The sequence below is a fragment of the Marmota monax genome, unplaced genomic scaffold, assembly GCF_021218885.2.
Source record: "Marmota monax isolate L192 unplaced genomic scaffold, Marmota_monax_Labrador192_F-V1.1 WCK01_AAM20220418_F8-fsc00186, whole genome shotgun sequence".
In the NCBI taxonomy this organism is placed as follows: domain Eukaryota; kingdom Metazoa; phylum Chordata; class Mammalia; order Rodentia; family Sciuridae; genus Marmota; species Marmota monax.
Window position 1 is genome coordinate 2,797,693 of NW_026694725.1, and position 22,688 is coordinate 2,820,380.

Sequence of the window (22,688 nt, forward strand, 5' to 3'; positions counted from 1 at the left end):
GAAAGGAAAAAAAGGGAACAATAGGGAGCCTATAAGATGGAAGAAAATCTTTGCCAGCTATTCTTTTGACAGAGGATTAATATGCAGAATATATAAATAACTCAAAAAAGTTAAAACAATTAATCTAATTAATAAATGGGCAGTAGCGCTAAAAAGATATTTCAAAAAAAGTAATACAAATGACCAAGAAATATATGAAAAGCTGCTTAACATCTACACCAATCAAGGGAATGAAGATCAAAACTACATTTTTATAATGGCAATCATCAATAATATAAATAATAATAAATGATCATGAGGATGTGGGGAAAAGTGTACTCATTCATTTTTGGTGGCACTGCAGATTAGTACAATCATTTTGGAAAACAGCATGAAGATTCCTGAAACCATTTCATCACTATCTCACTCCTTGGTTTTATCCAAAGAACTAAACTAAGCATACTGGAGTGATACTGGCATATCAATGTTGATGGAAGAACAATTTACAACAGCCAAGTCATGGATACAGCCTGGGTGCCTGTCAACTGATGAATGGATATAAAGAATGTGGTGAATATGCACAACAGAATTACACTCAGCCATAAAAAAGAATTAAATTATGGCATTTGCATATAAATGGATAGAACTGGAGAACATCATACTAAGGGAAATATACCAAATTAAGAAAGTCAAAAGTTAAATTTCCTCTCTTATATGCAGAACTTGGAGCAAAACAAGGCTTGAATGGGAAAAAGTGGGTGGAACTCTGGAAGGAAATTGACTCATGAAAGAAAAAGAGAGACCAGTGGAATAGAGTAAGGGGGTTGATGCGGAAGGAGGAAGGATGTGAAAAACGAGGAACTGTGGAATGAAATTGACCAAATTATGTTATATATATATATAAATATAAATATACTGAGGTGAAGTGTGTGTGTGTGTGTGTGTGTATATATATATATATATATATATATATATATATATATATATATATATATCACTGATTCATTAAAAAACTATGTTATATGTATTTATGAATGTCAAAATTAATGCCACTATGATGAATAATTATAATGCAATAATAAAACACTAAAATGCTCTCCAAATTACTTCTCACAGGCTTAAAGACCACCATACTTGTTGTTCAAACATAGGTCTTGGTTTGCTGTGTGAAAATTGGAACAAAGCTACAAAATCTCTGCAGCTCATCCAGAGATGTCTCTATCCCATGGCCTGTGTGTGCAGACAGAGGACACAATATGTACTGCCTTTCAGAAGAAATAAAACAGCTTCAATAAACAGAAAAAGGGAAGAGATGACATCTTCTTGGTTTACAAGGCTACTTAGATTCTTGTGTTAAAGGAAAACTGATAATTGAAATGTCCAAATCCATCTTTACCATGACAATAATGCAAGACTACTGGAGAGATAGCTATCCACTTACCTGTCTTAGAACACCTGGCACCACTTCCCTCTTCTGGGAAAAACCTGTTCTCTTTCATTCCAAAGGAAGAAGGAATTTCAGGAACTGGTAACTCTTCAACATCATCATAACCATTGCTTGTGGCAACTGCATGCTGTCCTCGAGGTTCTGAAAACAGGGAATAAGAAGGAAGAGCAAGATATTTCTTAGTCTAGGTGATGTCTTCAGTCTCTTTTAATGCAGAGATTCTAATAGCTGAGAAATACAGGCACCATATTCCAAGGCTGTCCCAAAGGCATACATTTGACTCTTTGTATTCTTGTAAAGCATGTAAATCATCTAAATATTTCAATGTATGAAGTTCAATAATATTTTACTAACATGCCATGCCAAAAAAATCAATAAAAATTATGTTGTAAGTTTGAGGCACTCTTTTCAGGCATATGATAGAGGGCTGAAAAAATATGTACATTTTAGTGACTGAGGAGAACCCAGGCTGTTAATGTGGCCTCTGAAGCAACGGAGACACAGTGATGTCCAATAGAAAAGCCTGGCTTTCTCTCTCCTGCAGATAGGCTATTCTACCAATTTCAATCCCAGGAGGCATGGATTTCAACCTCCTTTAGTGCTGTGCTGTTCTTACGATTCAATCTTGAAAGAGCACTCCTGGACATGCTTTATCCTTGGAACTCTCCACTTTCACAATTTGGGGAAAGTCCAGGATGTTCTCTTTTCTTAGGTCCTTTGTAGAGAAGAGCTCCCAATGATTGATAAATACAGGCACCAAACATTCCTTGTGTTCCAGGGATTATAAAGTTCATTTTTTTGGTCTTAGTATTCACATAAACCACAAAATGGTTCATACATCCCTGTATTTCAGGGTCAAATCCATATTTCCCAAAGTTCTCTTACGCCATGGAATTTGTAAGATGATCAGGTTCAAATTTTCTTTTTTAGATTATGGCCTTGGATTTTATAATGATGTATTTGAGGTATGTCTGTGACCATACAGAAGAAGCTATGGAAACCAATAAATTAGAATCTCATCTTTCCCTTTCTGAGATGACAGAGTGGGTGGAGAGAAAAAGTAGTTGTGAACCTGAAGGAAGAGATCCTTCCCATCCTAATCAACAAAGTTCTTCTCAGATGATAACCTGTTCCTCACCCCCACCATGTAAGGGAAGACTTGTCTCTACTACATAGGGCAGATTCAGGGTCCCCTCATTTTCCCCTATGTAATAAGGTAGCTTACTTACTGAGCCATTAGAAATGGTTCCTAGTTGGGAGAAAACATAATAGACAAACACAGTAGGAGGTTCAATGTCATAGTTCAGAAGAAATTTTGAAGCTTCATACTTGTAGAGAGAGGCCTTGGAGCTCCTGCCATTGAGGGATGCTGATAATTGTTATAGTGGTCCAGGAATATCTCTAAAAGTTCATGTTTTAAATGGTGTTGGAAAAGGTAGAACCTTTAAGGTGTGGAGACTAGTGGGAGGTATTAAGTTGTTTGGAGCATGCTCTTGAAAAGGATTATAGGATGCCAATCTCTTCCTCTTTCTATTAAAGCAAAATAAATCTTTCTTCTTTATAATTTGATTATTTCATTCATTTTATTTCAGTAATAGAAAGCTACCAAATATGCCATATGAAGTTGGGTTAGTCATGTGATCTTTGCTTACTGAAGATTCCCATACTGATGGAAAACTCATACAAACAAAGGAGGCTATGGAACACACCTGAGCTGTTCAGCAGGCTCTCCTTCTCTGGATTTATGGGGTAATCTATCTCCTGGTACAGGACTTCATCAACAGCATCTTCAAAAGTGGATAAGGCTATGGAAAGCAGAATGAGTTCAGGCATTGCTCATGGAAGTCGCTGCCTTACCAACAGACAAAATCTTCTCCAATGCACACTCTTGGAGAGACTACTCTGGGCTTCCAGGATCCCTTTCTTTAGTCTTGTAATTCATTGGGATAGAACTAGATTTCTGCCCATCCCTTGATCTTAAACCCAGTCTCCACTAGCACTGTCCACATGGGAAATCATCGTATTTGAGGGCTCCATTTTTTAACCCAGGACAAAATCATGTCTTTTAAGTCTCCAAGTCCATGGTAGAGAAGGCAGTTTCTTATACAATGAGAATAAGACTAAAATGTGTACTTTAAAAAGCCCCACAATTGGTCCAATATTATCTGTGCATACTTTCATGTCACAGCATTCCCAAGCTCCACCTTGGCACTGTCGTCTCCATCTGAGCAGTTGAATTCCCAGGATGATGAGGACAAGAAAGAGAAGGGTTACCAGGACCATGCAGAGGATCCCAGGTAAGGAGAAGATGCCAGGGACAGTGGCTGAGGCTGAACTGGTGCCTGAAGAAGAAAAAGGTCATGAGTCTTTAGAGAGGACCATAAGCTCAGGAGAATTCAGTTATCATGGTCCTTGCTTCAGTCCTCAGGACCATGAAGTCCCTAGTTCAGAAATCATATATCATGAATCTCAGGATATTACCACCCTAGATCCTGCTCTGGGATGTGTCAACTATCTTCTGAGTCTGATTTTAAGAGATTTCTATAAAATAAATGTGGATGAGGCTTTGGAGCTCTCTGACTGCTCTAATTTAACACAAGTGATGGCGTCTTCTAACACCTGAACATCAGAACTGTGTAGACTCCATAGTGCAGAACACTGAAAATCTGCTTATCTCCCCCATTACCTGGTTCAGAGCAAAAGGACCACTTACTTCTCTGGTTGGGGTGAGCTGTTGTCCTTTCACCTGGGGACAAGAGAAGGAAAATGGAATCACTACACTGTGTTGGTCTGGGAATGTCTCTGGGTCCCACTCACCAAAACTGGCACATAGTTTTTTCCCAGATGCCAGGAATTTGGGCACATCAGAGCCAGAGCATAGGGTAGCAGGGCAGCCTGGGAAGCCCTCTGGATGCAAACACACTCCTTCAACCCTAGGCCCCCCACCTTGTCCTGCTACTCACCAGAGCACCTCACACCAGCGTCCTCCTCATGCTTGCAGTCACTCTGTCCCCAGGGTGCTGCAGCACAGGCCCACAGGGAGGGCTCCCTGCCCCTGCACTGCACCTCATCCAGCCAGATGCTTCCATTTCCAGGGCCAAATGCAGCCTCCCCTGGGGCTTCCAGGGCAGAGCCACAGCCCAGCTGCTGACACACCACCTCAGCCTCTGCCAGGCTCCAGGAGTCATCACACACAGTGCCCCAGGTGCCTTCATGCCAAACCTCCACTCGCCCTGAACACTCGCTGTCTCCTCCCCTGAGTTGGAGCTTCTCTTTGTCTGAAAAGGCAGCAGCCCCTCCTCTTACTCCCTGATGGGAGGAAAGGAGCCCTTGGAAGCCATGGGGAAGCTGGGAGGGGATGAGGTACCTGTGCAGGGTACAGTGGCTGGACAGCTCTTGGGTCTGTTTCCTGCAGGAGCAAACAGTGGGGTAGCACTGTAAGTGGCAGCTACGGAGATCCTGCCCCAAGACAAGGCTGTCTAAGGTTCTGGTCTCAGTTCAGGTGACAGGTGGAGGTAACAGGCTTTAGAAGTAGTCTAACAGGCTGGGTTACTGAGACATTCCCTGGAGCATATCCCTATCAGCAGCTAAAATTTTTATCAGTTTACTTGTTTTTTCTGTGCCTACTGCATGAGCAAACACAAAAATGATCATGCACATGCTTGTGTGTGTACACTTAAACACACACAGACACACATAACACAGAAAATTCCACTATAAAGGGACCTTGCCTCATTCTCCCTCTGTTCCTGCAAACAGGATAATGCCTGGTGTGTTGAATGTATTCATTAGAAGTATGTATGGGTGACTTTCTATGAATGCTATGAACAGTGGTTTGATAAATATTTGCTGATTAAATGAATATATGAGTAAAAATCTGCTGAAAAATATTTTTTTGAATTCATGCTAATCAGAAAGGTAATAAAAATGTAAGTTAATGACAATGTTTTGTGGTAATAAATATTAGACATTTAAAATATAAGTAGTGAGTAATCCCAAAAGTAATTTGTACTCAAAGCACTCATATTGTTAATGAAAAATTACAATATTGAAAGCATTTATTTAAATTAATTAAAACTATTTTTTAAAATAAATTAAAAGTATTTTGTACATAAATAAAACAAGTAGAATTCAAAGAAAAGTTAATAAGTGGATAATAGTTAGCTGGCAAGATAGAAACATTGTATAAACAGGTAGTACACTGAGGAAAATTAACTGATGAAAGGACATAGAGGTAACATCTAATCAAACAAAAACAAAACAAAAGAATACATATAAATGCAAAATAACACAGAGAAAACATACATGGCATTTTTTCTAAAATACCATCAGGGGTACACATTATCCCCATTATTCTGTCAACCTCCTATGCTATGCTGAAAACATTTCTAGAAATGATGGCAGGACCTCTCTTTGGTGGCTGCTCACTTTCATGATTCGATGTTTAACTATCTCTCAATATGTGGAGTCTATTGCAAGAAAAAACATCATCAGTACCTAATTTTATAATTTATTATCACTTCAGCCTCTACAGGTAAAGGAAAAAAATAAGGTGAGGAAAAGGAAAAGAGTAAGTCTTTTGAAACACCATTATTTATCATCACATTCTCCCTGGTTTTCAGGCTATTCCTAGCAGAGATTTGTGGGCTGTGTTCCTTTTTTGATTTTTGAGCTACACTGTGTTCTTTGAGTTTAGATTAACGGTTGAGTTATAAAAAATTCTTAGTGTTTTCTATTAAGATACAAAATATTAATTGAAAACAATTGCTCCTACAAAGTAATATGACAACATCTGTTCAAAAAGTAGATATCCTGTGATCTTACAACCATTGGCAGTCATCTTGTAGTAATAAACCTAAGAGTTTGGTCTTACTTGTGCAAGGTTATTTGTTACAATTTTGTTTATAGATGGGAAAAATATAAAACTATTATGAATAAATAGGAAAATTATTATGCAAACGATAATACTAATCTCTTAAAAATGTGACATTATGAAGGGTTTTTTTTTTTTTTACAAAATAGTGAGCTCTACTTGAGGAATATCCATAATATATTGTTAAGAAAGCCAATGTAAAAATAGTAAGCATAATATAATACCAATATTGTAAAACCAAATAAAAAGACACAATAAGATAAATACTTTTATCACTATATGAGGTTAGATACGAATTTATGAAAATGGAGGATTGGGAAAATAATAACTACCAGTCCATTAATCCTATTTACATTGTGGGAATAGACAAGGGGTTATGCAATGTTACTAATGTATCTTTTAAATTTTAATATGTCTTCCTTGATTTCAATGAGTAATTAAGGTTTTGGCAATTCAGTGTAATAGGAAAAATATTGTTTAACTACACCAAAAATAAACTAGAGGGAAGAACATAAATCTCCTAGTGTCAAGCATGTGGCCAATTCTGGGAAAAGAGCAAAAAAGACAGCACAGCTTAAGAGAAGGTAGGATGGCTATCTCTTCATGCTTCCAGTGCTCATTGCCCAGACAGAATGCATTACTCATTCCCTGGGGGTCCTCACATGGAGAGGTTCTTTAGTGTTATTTAAATTTAGAGTGAACCCAAACCCAACACATAGTAATCTGCACCCATGAGTCACATCCCCAACCCCTGGAGTGGCTCACAGCCTCTTCCCTCTTCCATGAGAAGTCCTTTAAAGTCTGAGAACAACAAGCTGACTACATAGTCCCTGGAATTTCTGCTAATTAGGCTAATTAAAGACTCCTGAGACATGGTTTACTGTTGTTTCCGCATCTGGGAGCCACAAAGAAATGTGCCAGTGTCACTTCTAAAGGCAGCTCACCTGCCACACAGCAACTCACTAGTCAATTTGGTAATCAAATGAGCATATTTCCAGCATTAAATAGACAATATGTTATAGACAACAAAGACCACTGAAGATTGCTGTAAGAGTTCAAGCAAGAAGTGATCTTTCCTGAACTAAGATGAGAGTAGAAAAGAAGGAGTAGAGGGATTTAGACACAGAAACTGCTACTACATTGGAATTGGAGGGAGAGTAAAATGGAGATGTGAATGTAGACTGAGAATAAGTAACTGAGCAACAACAGTGGCATTAACTGGGGTGGGGAATAGAACAGGGAGAAAAAGGTAGAGGCAGGGCTTGAAGGGGTGAAATAAAACACTCTAATTTGAAAACCAAATTTGAACTGCCCATTATATATTCAAGGGAGGGCCCATTGGTAATGAAATATATGAGTTTGGATTTAAGGTCAGAGATCAGGTATGGAGTTTTGTACTGGGAGCTATCAGTGGAATGATATCATCATTGAGAGAAGGGATGGAAAAGAGCTAAGGAAGAATACAGAGTCTAAAATTTAGATATTGGACAAAGAAGTTGCATCACTCCAGGAATAATAATTAGTAAGTTAGAGTGACCATAAGGAAAAAACAAAAAAGAATATAGCTGAAAGTTACTATTTTCCAGGTAAGTTTGAAGCAAGACCATCATTTGTATGATGTAGTTTAAAGAGCAGTGTGAAGGAGATCAGGGAATTTGTAAAATGTCATGTTAGAGAGAGGGTAAGAGCATACATGAGAGAATCACACCACTATATGAGGACAGTGTGGAGGATCCATCAGAGATTGGGTCACATATTCAGAGACTAGCAGGATAATTTCACAACATAACAAGATACAGTACTTGTCCATGATTCAGCAATCCTTGTCAATCTAGTACAGGCAAGAAAGAGTTAGGTAGTTGACAAAACCATTCTTGTCTTGGATTGATAGAAGAGACCAGGGGAGGTTCTGAGTGGGGAGGATTATAATGGGGCATTGTGTTGTCTAATCAGGGTAAGAAGAACATGTACAATCATGAGGAGAGTGGAAAACTGAAAAACATTTGGAATCTGTGTGAGGATGAAATATCTAGAAAAGGAGCATCAAGAATATGTGCCATAGGAGAAGAGGCAACATTCAAACAAGGGAACAAAGCAATCAAGATCTCAAGCTGGACAGTTAGTGATGGTCAATAGTGTGGCCATACACAGAGCTGGGATGCAAGGGAGTAGAGTGCTTCAAAGGGAGAAATTCAGGAATGGAGAGGCCAGGATGTTATCTCAGTATGTTCAAGGATCCTGGCAGCACCAGGAACAGGAGACAAAGGAGCCTGGTGAGCCTGCTACTGCATCTTTCCTGGGTGAGGGGGTGTGACCAGGCTGGAGAGTGACACCAACAGAAGTGGTAGCTGGTGCCACCTCATGGGCCATATTTCAAGTAGCTGAACACAAAGAAAAAGAAAATAAATTGTTGAAAATGACAAAGGAAAGCAGGAATATTTTTATTCTAAGATTTGGCCCAGAAATATCCTTTTGAAAGGGAAGCACAGAGCCTCCAAATGATAAGGACATCATTGTTTTCAGTGGACAGCCAGGTTTTTATCAGAACATGAAATTGAAGGGGGCATTACAGGTCTTAAGGAATTGGAAGACGGATTGCCTCCAATTCCAACAGGCCCCATGGAATGTTTTCTGGGCGAGGGATGAAGTGGGCATATTAGTTTGCAGTAGCATATGGATAAAGGCTCAGAGGAGGTAATATCAACCAAGACCACTGGGACTCTGAGGAGATCAGTTCAAGAGAAAAATAAGGGGAGACCAGTCCCCTCATCTCACAGGAGTTTCCCATGATGTGGCAGAGGAGATTAACAAAGAGCTTTTCAACAAGATTGTTACTGGAGCCATACATTGGAGAGGCCTCAAGCTCTTTTTACCCTTCCAAGTAATCAGGCATCACTCTCCCACCCTCTTCCTACTCTGCTCCTGATGGGAATTTATCAGTAACTCTAGGTCACCATGCTTCCCGCACCTCAGAATTAACACTGACTAAATGCTCTCAACCTAAATATAATTCCTCTTTTCCTCAAATTACCCATTTCCACAGCACCTTCCACTTCATGACAGTCACATTACGGCTGGTGTGTGTAGTCATGCTCTAGGGTAAACTCAATGAGGACAAGGACAGTATTTTATTCTTGTCTCTTCTCCAGCACAGAATTAAGTTTCTACCTACAAGTCACAACAATCTGACCTGAGAGTTTGTCTGACTGATGTTGATGGATTTCAGAGTAAAAGACAATGAGCTCAAAGATAAACCACTAGTACTGGATTCCCCAAGTTTTCCCACACTGTCTTGATGATATTGGGTGGATGAAGTATTTACTCCTAACCTTAGTTTCCACATCTGGATTAAACGATCACCATAATACCTATGAACAGATTGCTGAGAGGTTTAACCTTCATTACATGTGGGAAAAAATAAACTAACACAATGATAGGACCTAGCAAGTGATTTACCTGATTGAGGTCAAGTTCCTCACTCTTCTAAGGAAATACAGGTTAATTGCTATAGCCTGCACTAGCCATTTGCTTACATGGTTTTTTGGAGGGTAAGTTCATGCTTCCACATGCTTAGTATAATATCCATGGCATTTCTCACATAAATGAGGTTTACTTATTTCTGTCATTGAAACAAGATTGTAAGTTGAGGCTTAAATAATCTCTTTTCAAACTTTCACCTTGTAGACTTATTTGAACTCACTCCTTTGGTTTGAAAATATGAATTTCTCTGAAAAGAACCTCCAGAGTGAGGACACAGGAATAGGGAGTAAGTCACCTGAACACATGATATAAGCTTCCTCCTTTGCAGAGCAAGATCTCTATTTCCAAGGGTCAGAAAGACACTGCCAGAGAGAGGTGTCCATTTTCCTACACTGGATTCCATCCACCCAACGAGGTCTAGAACCTTCTCTGAGAGGAACAGAAGTGTTGAGAGTCCCAGTGTCCCCACAGCCAAGCTGTCTGCAGATCACGGACAAGGTCACAGCTTCCATGGGGCTGTGGCAGACACTGCCCCAGGTGTTGTTGTAGAAAACCTCCAGCCACCCAGCACACTCCTGGTCCTCGCTCACCAACCTGAGGGCCAGGAACTCTGAAACCAAGAGGAGGGAAACAGAACATAGTGAGTATTTTATCCTTAGTTTGTTTTTTTCAAATCCCTAGATAGAGAGTACTCATTGTTAACTCTGCTGAATAAATGCCCTCTGAGTAGAAAGACAAAATTTTTATCCTTTTTACCTGTTTTACTTACTTGTATGTCTCTTTCTATTTCTGTGACAATGGCATAGTGGAAAATGAGCAGGCAGGAACACTGAGATGGGGCTCTTGCAGGGAGAGAAGAAACACTACCTGACCAAACATCTGACAGACCCTGGGAAAGAGGGTATGGACAATTCATTGACAGAATAGTGAAGTCCCAGATATGTCAGTTCCTGATCCTGAGAGCCTGTAAATAGGTTACCTTATGAGGAAAAGGGGGTTTGAAGACACGATCAAGATGAGGATTTTTAAATGGTGAGATTATTTTCAATTATCCTGGATTAATCATGTGAGCCAATCTAACCATATCCATATACCCATATTCTCAAAAGCAGATAATAGTTTCTGAGCCCTGGTCATAGAGAGATGTGAAGTTGAAAAAAATGGTCAGAGGTGTGCCAGGTGGTCAGTTTGAAGAAGGAAGGGGAATACAGGCAACTTTTAGATGCTGGAAAAGGCAAGGAAGTGAGTCTTCCCAGAGCCTCAGCTGAATGAAGCCCAATGACACCATGTTGATAGCTCAGGTGGACCAGGGTCAGACTTGAATTTGTGTTGTTTTAAACCACTAGCTCTGTGGTAAGTTTTTACAGCAGCAATAGGAAACTATACAGTGGGTCTCAGGATGTTGCACCCAGAGTAACTGAAGCATGAGGTCTGCAGTCAAGTAGACACTGAAGAGAAAGATTGTCATGAGACAGGGATGAGAAGGAAGGAGCAGAAGCTCAGCTGCTGCATTAGGAATGGTAGCATCTCATCTTCTCTGATAGAGTGACAGGCAGTGTGGGAGGAGCCTCCTCCCACTTCACTCTATCAGCAACTCACCCTCCTCTGCCCTAAGGCTCAGATACCATCCTGAACACCCTCCTCACTTCTCCCACCTGTGCACAGTGTGCACCACAGACCTGAACAGATGACCCCAGCATCCTCCTTGTGCCTGCAGTCGTGCTGCCCCCAGTCCTGGGAAGGGCACTGCCACAGGTAGGCCTCCTCTCCTGTGCAGTTCAGCTCATCCAGCCAGATGGGCCCTGATCCCTCTCCAAAGTGAGCAGAGATGGTGGCCTCCAGGGCTACTCCACAGCCCAGCTGTCTGCACACCACATGGGCATCACTCAGGTCCCAGCTGTCATCACAGATGGATCCCCAGGAGCCCTGCTGCAGGATCTCCACTCTGCCTGCACAGCAGCTGCCCCCATCCACCAGGCGGAGCTGTCTGCTGTCTGAGGAGAGACAGGGTCATGTCAGTGGGCATTTGCACAGGGAATGGGACAGCTCTGGTGCTGGAGCCTTGCTCACCGGAGCAGTTGGCAGTGTGTCCCTCTGAGGCTGCAGAGCCTGCTGGGTCTGACCAGGAGTCATTGCACTGGGGCAGCAGCTGGGTCTGGTTTCCTACAGAAAGGGATAGAAAGCAGGAAACTAAATTTAAATACATAATAATCTAGTAATGGCATCTGAAAGCTGTAGGTCATTTTGTCAGTAATTTCTTATCTTCAGAGCTAATCTCCTAATGGAGATTTCTGCTTCTGATTTTGGCAGACTCTTGTGCTTTATATCTAGATCTAGAAGTGATTTTAGGAAAAAGGGAATGTGTCAGTGCTGGTTGAGAGCATTGTACAGCTCCCAGGACAGCAAGACTATTGGAGTTAATTTCAGAGAAAAGTAAAAGTGGGATCAGCTATTTTCCCTGGGACGCATTTGCCCATTCAGAGGTAGAAGGTGAAACTGCAAATCTCAGCATGTTTGCTGGATTTTCTTGGGAGTACACAAATATAATTTAGGTTGGACCAAAGAGAAGAAATCATATTAAACAACCATGAATATTGTATCATATTTTGTGAATTAAAAAAATTTTGTAATAGGGATGGTGCCTAGTTTCTCAAAACTTCAATTGTTTTTGTGTAAAGTGTTCTACCTTAAATAAAGTACTTAAAAGAGGCAAAATAAAATTCTTTCTAAAAGTTTTGTTCAGTGTTTCAAATTCAATGTTGATCAAAAATACCACATAAAATAGAGTTTAGATACAGAACAAAGAGGAAAAAAGAGAAAAAATGGGAAATATTTTTATATAATTAGTATTGGTGTTTCTTTATAGGTAATTTAAATAATAATGATTAAATGATGTGCATCTTGGCAGAGAAATTATCACAAAAATCTAAAAAAATCAAGAGTTAAAAAATCAACACCTAAAAACCAGAACCCAGAAGATGAGTTTAAAAACAGTAGATTACCACAGAATAAATATAGCCAAATACAAGGACATAAACTACACAGAATAAAGCACAGAAAGACAAGGATAGACAATATAAATAGGGACTTGAACGACATGGTGACTATGTAGTCTATAAGTTTTAGGTATTTAAGACCACTATTGTTAGTGCTAAAAGTATTACTTATAAAATACACCAAATCAGATATTCAATACACATTTAGTTTTAAAAAATATTCAGAAAATTTATGATGCTGTATTCATTGATCTTTGGAGTCCATTACTCCTACCTTTGAATCTGAGCTGACCATGATGACTTGACTATAAGCAATAGAATGTGGTGAAGTCCACATGAACATGGCTTGACTTAGGAATGTAGCTTATACATTCATGCCTCCTTCTCTTTAGGATGTTTGCTTTATGGGAAATCTACTGAATCGAGAATATCATGTGGAAGAGAGTATTTGCAGGTGGTTCTGTCAGCAGCCCCAGGTAAACTTCAAGCTGCTAGCCATGTGAATGAACTATCCTTGATTCCCAGGTTGGTCAAGCTTTCAAGTGACCTCAGCTCCAGATGACATTCAAGTGCAACATTATGACAGATTCCAGAGGCGACTGCCAAGAGCCTTTCCCAAATTTATGAGTCAGGAATCATGAGAAAAATAAAATGTGTTTTTCATTTGTGTTGCTATTTTATTTACTTGTTTATCTATTTATTTGGAGAATGTATCATGCAGCAATAGCAGCCAGGACCATTATACTTACTGTGAAATAGAGTAATCTACATTCACATATTCATTGTGGCACTATTCACCATACCTAAGATATGGAATCAACCCAGGTGCCTTTGAAAGATAAATTCATTAAGAAATTGTGGCATTTATATACAATGGAATATTCCTCAGCAATAAAAAAGAATAAGATCATGGCATTTGCAGGGAAATGGATGGCATTAGAGAAGATTATGCTAAGTGAAGTTAGCCAATCCCCCCAAAAACAAATGCCAAATGTCTTCTCTGATATAAGGAGGGTGACTCAAAATGGGGTTGAGAGGGAGAGCAAGGGAGGAAGATTACCTCTAGATAGGGAATAGGGGTGGGAGGGAAAGGGAGGGAGAAGGGGAATAGCATGGATAGTGGAAGTAAACCCTCATCACTATACAAAATACATGTATGAAGATGCGAATTTGGTGTCAACATACCTTATATATAATCAGAGATATGATAAATTATGATATAATGGTGTATTAAAAATTGTAGTGCAAAAAAAGAAATAAATAAATGTACCAGGACACACACACACACACACACACACACACACACACACACACAAAATAAAATAAAATAAAAATAAGATCCGTAACTGGTCATAATTCAAGATATAAAATGGTGAGTGCTTGTTGCAAAGCATTCTTCATCTTTCTTTAGAAATATACATTTTATTTCTGTAATAAATTTATTCATGATACTCCAGTAAAATGTCTCTACTAAGGAAAAAAAAGAAATTGTGGTATCATAGCCATTAGGAAGAATGGAGTACTGTCATTTGCAGCAAAATGGATGGCATTGGAGGACATCATGCTATGTTAAATATCCCAGACACAGAAAAACAAGTACTCCATGTTCTGTATCATATATGAAAGCCAAGTGAGTTCACCTAAATGGAGAGTAGTGATTGCTACAGGCTGTAGATAATACTTATAGCACTAGCTCTTTGCAATACCAAAAATTCATGTGCAAAAAGTTCAGGAAGACTTGTGTTCTGTGACTAATTTTTCTGACATATATAGTTTCAATTTCTACTTTGTAAAAAAGTCAAAGGCAATTTTCACTTATGTAGAGGAATCTCAGGTATCAATTTAAATATACTTTAGTACTTAACCATTTTGCTTATTGCCACAGCTCAAAATGGGGACTTTCTATAAAATTATTGACTTGTATTAAAAAATATTGTTATAAAAAGCAAAGAAAAATTCTAAGAGTTTCATAATAAAAAGATTATATAAATATGAGAACTTAAATGCAGCACATTACTGTATCCTTTTTGCTGTGAATATCATATTTAGAAAAATGATAAAAATATGATCAAGGCTAATGCACTACACAATATTATAATAAGTCTATGGTATTTAGCTACTATACTGTGGTCATGTAAGAAATTCTTGAATGTATTTTAGGAGTAAAGGGGAACATCATATTATCCATCTACTCTTAACTAGTCATTCAGAAAGATTTTATATATTCATGGATAAATGAATGTATCAGGACACATGTGGCAGAAGGAGGGGAGAATATGGGAAAATAGTAGCATTGTGGAATCTGGGTCAGGGTTACCTGGAACTTTTATACTATCCTAGCTTTTTCAGAATTCTCAAATTGTAAAAAAAAAGAAAAAGAAAAAAAAAATGAATGAAAGAAATAAGAAAAACCAGCTCATAAAAACCCCAAATGTACTAGGAATAAGAAAGACAGTGGAATGAGTTGGACACAATTTTCTTATGTACATATAAGAATACCTCATAATGAGCCTCCACATCATTTCTAACCACAATACTAGGACCCCAATTAGAATAAGATATACTCCATATTTGTATAAATATGTCCAAATATACTCAACTGTCATGTATATCTAAAAAGAGAAAATAAAAAATAAAATAGAAAACAAAGGGAATTCATTCCTAGGACATTTCCTAAGAGAAACACTAACAGCATTAAAAACATAAAATACCTAGGAGTACACCTAGTAAAAGTTATGTATAAATCTCTGAGAGATATTAGAGATATATCTTTTAAGTCAATTATTTACACATTCATGTGTAGGCCAAAGCCAATATCAATCTAAATGTCATCATATTTTTTGTGTTAAATATATCAAAATGTTTCTAAAATTTATGTGAAGTGCATAAGACCAAGTATGATCAACACATTAGGCAAGAAAAACAACACAATAAGAGCAGTTACTTTAATCTTTAGGGAAATTTACTCAGACACAATATAACCATATAATAATTAAGCAGGTAAGCATAGCTGCAAGGTAATGGAACAGAACAGAGTGTAGAACAAGATTAAGAAATATCTGCATGCTGTTTATTTCCAAGCAGTAATGGCTAATGTACTGTGACCTTTTCGGTAAACATTCTGTATTAACTGGATGTCCAGAGGAATAATGTTAATAACTATTTTTCAAACAACACACAGCATAATACAATACCAATCCCAGAAAGATTGCACATATATGTAAAAGAAAAGTAATTAAACATGTATAAGATGTTTTTGTAGATTATTTTTTTCTGATTATATTGTAGAAAAGTTCTATTTTAAAAGGACAAGAATATTTTTACAGGAACAGTTTGTAAGTTGTGCTTTATTAAGAATGAGTATTTTACCCCTGAAAGAATACCATGTTAGGAGAGTGAAAGTAAAAGAACAGGGGTTAAAAACCTAGTACAAACATATGTGCACCAAAAGATATCATCATGGTAGTTTGTAGGATCATTATTTGGGAATTTATGAAGTGTCAAATCTCCACATGAGTTGAAAGAATCAATACATTGTCATGTGGTCATTTGGCAAAAAACTCTACAGCAGCAAAATTAAATGAAACTCAGATACAAATAACATCATGGGTTAATTTTAAGAATTATGTTGTGTCCAAATAGACACAAAAAGAGAACGTACTGCATGATTTTATATAAGGTCAATATCTGACAAGAATTTTTTTTGGCGGCAGAAGTTAGAGTGGTATTCTTTCAGGAGAGGAGGTCATAGTGACTGGAGGGATGTGCACACCATTTCTGGGAGCTGCCAATATTCTTTGATGATCCAGTTGAAGTACAGAATGGAGCCAGCATTCATTGATATACATTGTTCTCTATAAATTTCAATAAATAATAATGCTTACTTAAAAATATTCCTCTGAGAGGATACTAGGATGATGGCAGAATAGAGAGGTTGCTTCCCTGGCCACTCCATGGCATGAAATCAAGAAAGCAGACAGGCAGATTTTCAGCAAGGTGGGCGAATGAAATCTTTATTGAGGGAGGCTTTACTGTAATTTTTTATTAGGGGAAGCTTTACTGGAATTTAATACTGGACACTCAAAATAGATCAGGGACTCAGGAGACCAAATATAATAAAATAAAGAAGAAATACCCAGCTCTCCAGCCATGGTATTGGCTGGAGGCACGAATCAGCATGTACTGCCACAATGAAGTAAAGCCATAAGGGAATTAAATGAACCTCCATTATCAGGAGGACTCAGGCATGTCAGGGTACAGAATGTTTAGAGATCAACATTCTGCCCAACTAAATAGTCAGGGACTCTGAACAATAACCTTATACAGGAAAGAAACTGCATTTTCTCTCTCAGAAGTGGCATGTGGATGACAGCAGAAGAAACTATTTTGCAGCTTCAGTGCAGGGACTGGCAGCTGAGGGAGCTGAATTCTGGAAGACTGAGTCTGGCTTAAAAAACAAGCCAGGCAAACCCATGCTGCATGACAGAGAGCATGCCTAAGTAACCAGGAGAAACTCAAGAATGGAGAGATGTTTATATTGGGGAATACTAGTTGTGGAAACCCATCAGGCTTCCTCCTCCAATCTAGCAAGAATGCAGGACTGGAAGACTGAGAATTTGATAGTGCAGGGATGGGAGAGATTGTTTGAAAATGGAATCAGAAGCCAGGAATCATGGGGTCTGCAGGTAAAATGGGGGGGCTAAGAACTGGCTCCTACATCATATGAGTGGAACCCAAAGAAGATTTCTGGGGTGCAGGCTTCTATGCAGGAGAGGAGGTCCCAGTGACTGGAGGGATGTGCACACCACTGGGAATTACTTGGCACTGGAGGTGTGGTGATTTAAAATCTCCAGACCAATTGTCATTCAGCAAAGATACTGGAGCATACTTAAGCCTAAACCCCACCTTCAGGTGTTCCACCTTCAGGTGTTCCAGAATTAACTTTCTCACCCTAGCAACCTCACCTGAGGCAAGCATCATATTCCAGACAACTCCTCCTAATTGCTTAGAAGGGAAGCTGAGAATCTTTTGAACTCCAATGGAAACAATTGTTCAACCTTTTATCAAGATTTTTTTCTTTTTCTTTTTTTCTCTTACATTTCTACCATTTTTGAAACTAATTATTTCTCATCCATTTGTTTATAGAGGACTAGGATGTCTGATTAGTACATTTTAGTTTTGTCTTGATTTCTTTCATTTTTTATTTTACAATTTTTTTAAAAAAAATTTTACTATATATATATATATATATATATATATATATATATTCTCTCATTTATCTGTTTTCTCTGATTATCTTTCTCTCTTTTCTCCTAACAGCCAACCTCCATTATTCCCTCTTTCACTCTTCCTTTAATTTATTACTTCCATCATCTCTCCTCCATCCTTATAATCATCACATCCTACACAACTTCTGTTCTTTCTTTACTTACCATTTGAAATCATTTTTAATGTAGGCAATAGCTGAATATATTTCTGTTTATTGTGAAAAAACTGTAGATGTCTTAGTAGGAGTTATTTGGTTTAAAGTTGTATATTATTTGCATTGGTTGCTGTTATTACTTGTCTCCCCTTTAATGGTAAGGTATTGAAAACCTTCAGGGACACTAGAAGTCTACATGGTGTAAACTGTACTGCTTCAGATACACACTGCTGGATGGGTAGACATATAAACAACATAAAAAATTAGGGGAACAAAGAACCCAAAACAAATAAAGATGCTCTAATATTATATTGAATACATTGACACCACAGTGAAAGAAATATCAGGGAAGGAGTTTAGAGTGTACATAGTTAAACTGATCTGTGAGGCAAAGGATGATGTAAGGAGTAAAAACAGACAAGAAACTCAGGAGGTGAAAGATCACTTCAATAAAGAGATTGATTCTGAAAATAAATCAAGCAGAAAATCTCAAAATGAAGGGATCAATAAACTAAATTAAAAATCCAATGGAAAACATGACCAACAGATGAGACCACTTGGAAGACAGTTTCATGCAATAAATACAAAACATATAATCATGAAAATAAAGTTGATCATGGAGAAAGGATGTAAAGAGACCATGAACAAAACTTCTAAGAAACGTGGAATAACAGGAAAAGTCCAAATTTAAGATTTATTGGGATAGATGAAGACACAGAGATATAAAGGCATGCAGAATCTTTGAAATTTAATAATACCAGAAAGCTTCCCAAATTGAAAGAATGAAATGGAAAATCAAATACAGGAGGATTACAGGACCCCAAACATACAGAATTACAACAGACCCACACCAAGGCACATTATATTGAAAATGTCTAACAGACAGAATAAGGATAGAATTTTAAAGGCTGGTAGAGAAAAATGTCAGGTTACATTTAGAGGGAAACCAATTTGGATCTCAGCTGATTTCTCAACCCAGACCCTCAAATACAGGAAGTCTTGGAATATTATATGCCAAGCTCTGAAAGAAAATGGATGTCAGCCAATAATAATATACAAGCAAAATTAAGCTTCAGATTTTAAGATGAAATAAAAACCTTCTATGGTTTAAAACAAGTTAAAAAAATTCACAACTATAAATCCTGCATTACAGACCATTGTCAACAAAATATTCCTTGAAGAAGAAATAAAAAATAAAAGTGAAAACCAACAAAGGGAGTCACCACACTAAAGGAATGGTCAATAAAATGATAAACGAATTCAAATTAAAAACCTGAAATAGAGATACAAGATGGCGTGCTAGAAGGAGGTTGCATTCTGTGTCACTCCATGACCTGGGATTCAAGTGGTGGTAATGCTGTCTCTCTGCAAGTGATTAACATAACAGCTGCTCCCACATAGGTCTCCAGGCCTCAGCATCAGTATAAAACCTCTTGACACTTGCCCACACATGACCTCTGGGTGCCCAAGCAGGAGCACTGTCATCAGCACCCATGCAGAACTCCTGGCTGCCACTCCCAAGCAGGACACCCGGCCACTGACCATGTGCAGAAACTCCAGCTGCCACTCCTGGTAGACCCCAACTACCAACACGGGTCTCCCCCAGTTGCCTCCATCTTGGGATACTGCAACTATTGCCATAGTCCACTACATGTGGAAGCCTGCACCTGGGAACAGCCATCAGCCACAACACATGCATGCCACAGAGCTGCATCTCCAAACACCCCACCCACTGCTACCACCCGGCCCCACTGCATCCGACATCCTATCACCGAAAGCAGCCGCCTCAATCTTGGGACATCTTCATGACTATCTTTAGTTGGGACAACCCTCAGCTTGGAACAGTGGCTGGGACTTAGAATCAATATCAAGGTATCTTTAGTCCCCCAATCCCTCAACTCCCCAGCAGCTTATAACCTGGCACAGTGCTTGTGGCTATGCAGCTGGACCCTAGCTCACAAAACCTGGTTTTGAACTGTGCAATACAAAACAGTTCTCTGTGACAGGTGCACAGCCCCTAGAGCCCAGCCTACAAGACCTGCAGAGAAATGTTCCTGATTGGGAAGTAGAAAGGGTGGGGGTGAGTGAGATAGAAGTTAGAGATTAACTTAGAGACCAGGAATTGTGAGGTTTACAGTAGTTACAATAAGATAAGTCCAGGCACCCACATCACATGAGCAAGCCTCCAAGGACATCCTTTGAATGCAGCCTCCCATTGGTGACCATCAAGTGCTATACCCCACATCTAGGAGCTCAAGCCACAAGACCAGCCCTCCTACCTTAATAACCTTCACCATCCTGAAGGTGGAGATACCAAACAAAAGACAATTCTACTTATTGGATGAGAAGGGAATCAGGAAAGATACTGCTCTCCAACAAAAACAATCCTTGTATCTATCTTCCTTTGAGAATTTTTTCCCCCTCTTCCTCTCTCTTCTTCTGCCCTCACACCTCTAACATTTGTGGAACCAAGTACTTTTCATGAATTAGGCTACTGAGGACTGGGATGTCTGAATAGTATATTACAATTGTGTTGCATAGTCTAATATGTCCTATTTTTACATTTTTAAATTTTTCTTAATATTTCTGTTTGCTTGTTTTATGTACTCTATTTAGTCTTGTCGTGTACTTGTCTCCCCCAAATCACTTTCTCTCTCTTCTGTTACTAACCAATTTCTTTAGATTCCTCCTTCATGCTTTCTAAGATATAATAACTCTATATCATCATCTCCTACCCTCTCAACATCTTATCCTACTCCTCACACCTAGTTCTTTGCCCAGCATCAGACACTGTAGACCCTTTTTGTAAACCTACACTTTATATTGTAGATAATAATTGAACCCACTATTTCTGTATATTGTGACAAAACTGAAAACATCTTAATAGCAGCTATTTGGTTTAAGGTTGTATATTGTTTATATTGGGATCTGTTAATATTGTTCTCCCCCTTAAAGGAGAGGTATTGGAATACTCCAGGGACACTATAAGCCTATAGGGTAAAAATTGTAATGCCTGGATCCACAGTGCTAGAAGGGGAGACACACAAACAACATGAAAAAAAAAACAAGAGAAGAAAGTGCCCCAAATAAACCAAGGTACTACATTTTTAGAATCCATGGCCAGCACAAGAGAATAAATGACAGAGAAGGAATTCAGGATATACATAGTTAAAATGTTCTGTGATATAGAACAGCAAATACAGGCAGCAAAAGATCATTTTGATAAAGAGCTGCATAAGCAAATACAGGAAGCAAAAGATTACCTCAATAAGGAGATAGCAGTTTTGAAAAAAAACAACAAACAGAAATCCTTGAAATGAAAGAAACAATAAACCAAATTAAAAACTCAACATAAAGCACCACCAAAAGATTAGATCACTTGGAATACAGAACCTCAGGCAATGAAGACAAAATATATAATCTTGAAAATAAAGTTGACCACACAGTGAAGATAGTAAGAAACCCTGAGCAGAACATTCAAGAATAATGGGATAACATAAAAAGATCAAATTTAAGAATTATCGTGATAGTGGAAGGCATAGATTTCCAAACCAAATGAATGAACAATCTTTTCAATGAAATAATATCAGAAAATTTTCCAAACATGAAGAATAAATTGGAAAATCAAATAAAAGAGGCTTACAGGATACCAAATGTATGAAATCACAACAGATCCACACCAAGGCACACAGAATAAGGAGAAATACTTAGAATAAAGAATAAGGAGAGAATTTTAAAAGTCACAAGAGAAAGGAATAAGATTACATATAGGGGGAAACCAACTAGGATATCTGTAGATTTTTCCACCTAGACCCTGAAAGTTAGAAGATGATGGAACAACACATGCCATGCTCTGGAAAAAAACAGATATCAACCAAAAATCTTATATTCAGAAAATTAAGCTTTATATTTGATGATGAAATGAAAATCTTCCATGATAAACAAAAGTTAAAAGAATTTACAACTAGAAAGCCTGCACTACAGAACATTCTTGGGAAAATATTCCATGAGGAGGCAATGACAACAATGAAACTCTACAAAGGGAGGTGTTACAATAAACATAATACCAATCAAAGGAGAAATCAAGTTAAGTTAAATACCAAAAATAAACAAAAATGACCAGGAAAACAAATCAAATCTCAATAATATCCCTAAATGTTAATGACCTAATCTCATCAATCAAAAGACATAGACTGGCAGACTGGATTAAAAAAAGAAAGACCCAACAATATGCTGCATTCAAGAGACTCATCTTATAGGAAAAGACATTCACAGACTGAAGATGAAAGGTTGGACAAAAACATACCATTTACATGGTCTGCAGAAAGAAGCAGGGGTTTCCATCCTCATATCAAATAAACGTAGACATCAAGTAGATGTCAAGTAGATGTCAAGCCAAAGTTAATCAAAAGGGACAAAGAGGACATTTCATACTGCTTAAGGGGAACATACATCAACAGACATAACAATTATAAATATATATATGCCCCC

The 22,688-nt window shown here is 38.2% G+C and overlaps 1 protein-coding gene across 1 annotated transcript in view; it reads right to left on the reverse strand.

Annotated features, from left to right (window-relative positions):
* Positions 1-22,688, reverse strand: part of LOC124078965 (antigen WC1.1-like) — a 34,557-nt gene that overhangs the window by 4,349 nt on the left and 7,520 nt on the right. Inside the window, 9 exon segments of the mRNA XM_058572556.1 lie at positions 1,421-1,567; positions 3,136-3,231; positions 3,631-3,768; positions 4,140-4,172; positions 4,390-4,704; positions 4,794-4,835; positions 10,075-10,389; positions 11,459-11,773; positions 11,850-11,942. Coding sequence (XP_058428539.1) covers positions 1,421-1,567; positions 3,136-3,231; positions 3,631-3,768; positions 4,140-4,172; positions 4,390-4,704; positions 4,794-4,835; positions 10,075-10,389; positions 11,459-11,773; positions 11,850-11,942 — 1,494 coding nt within the window.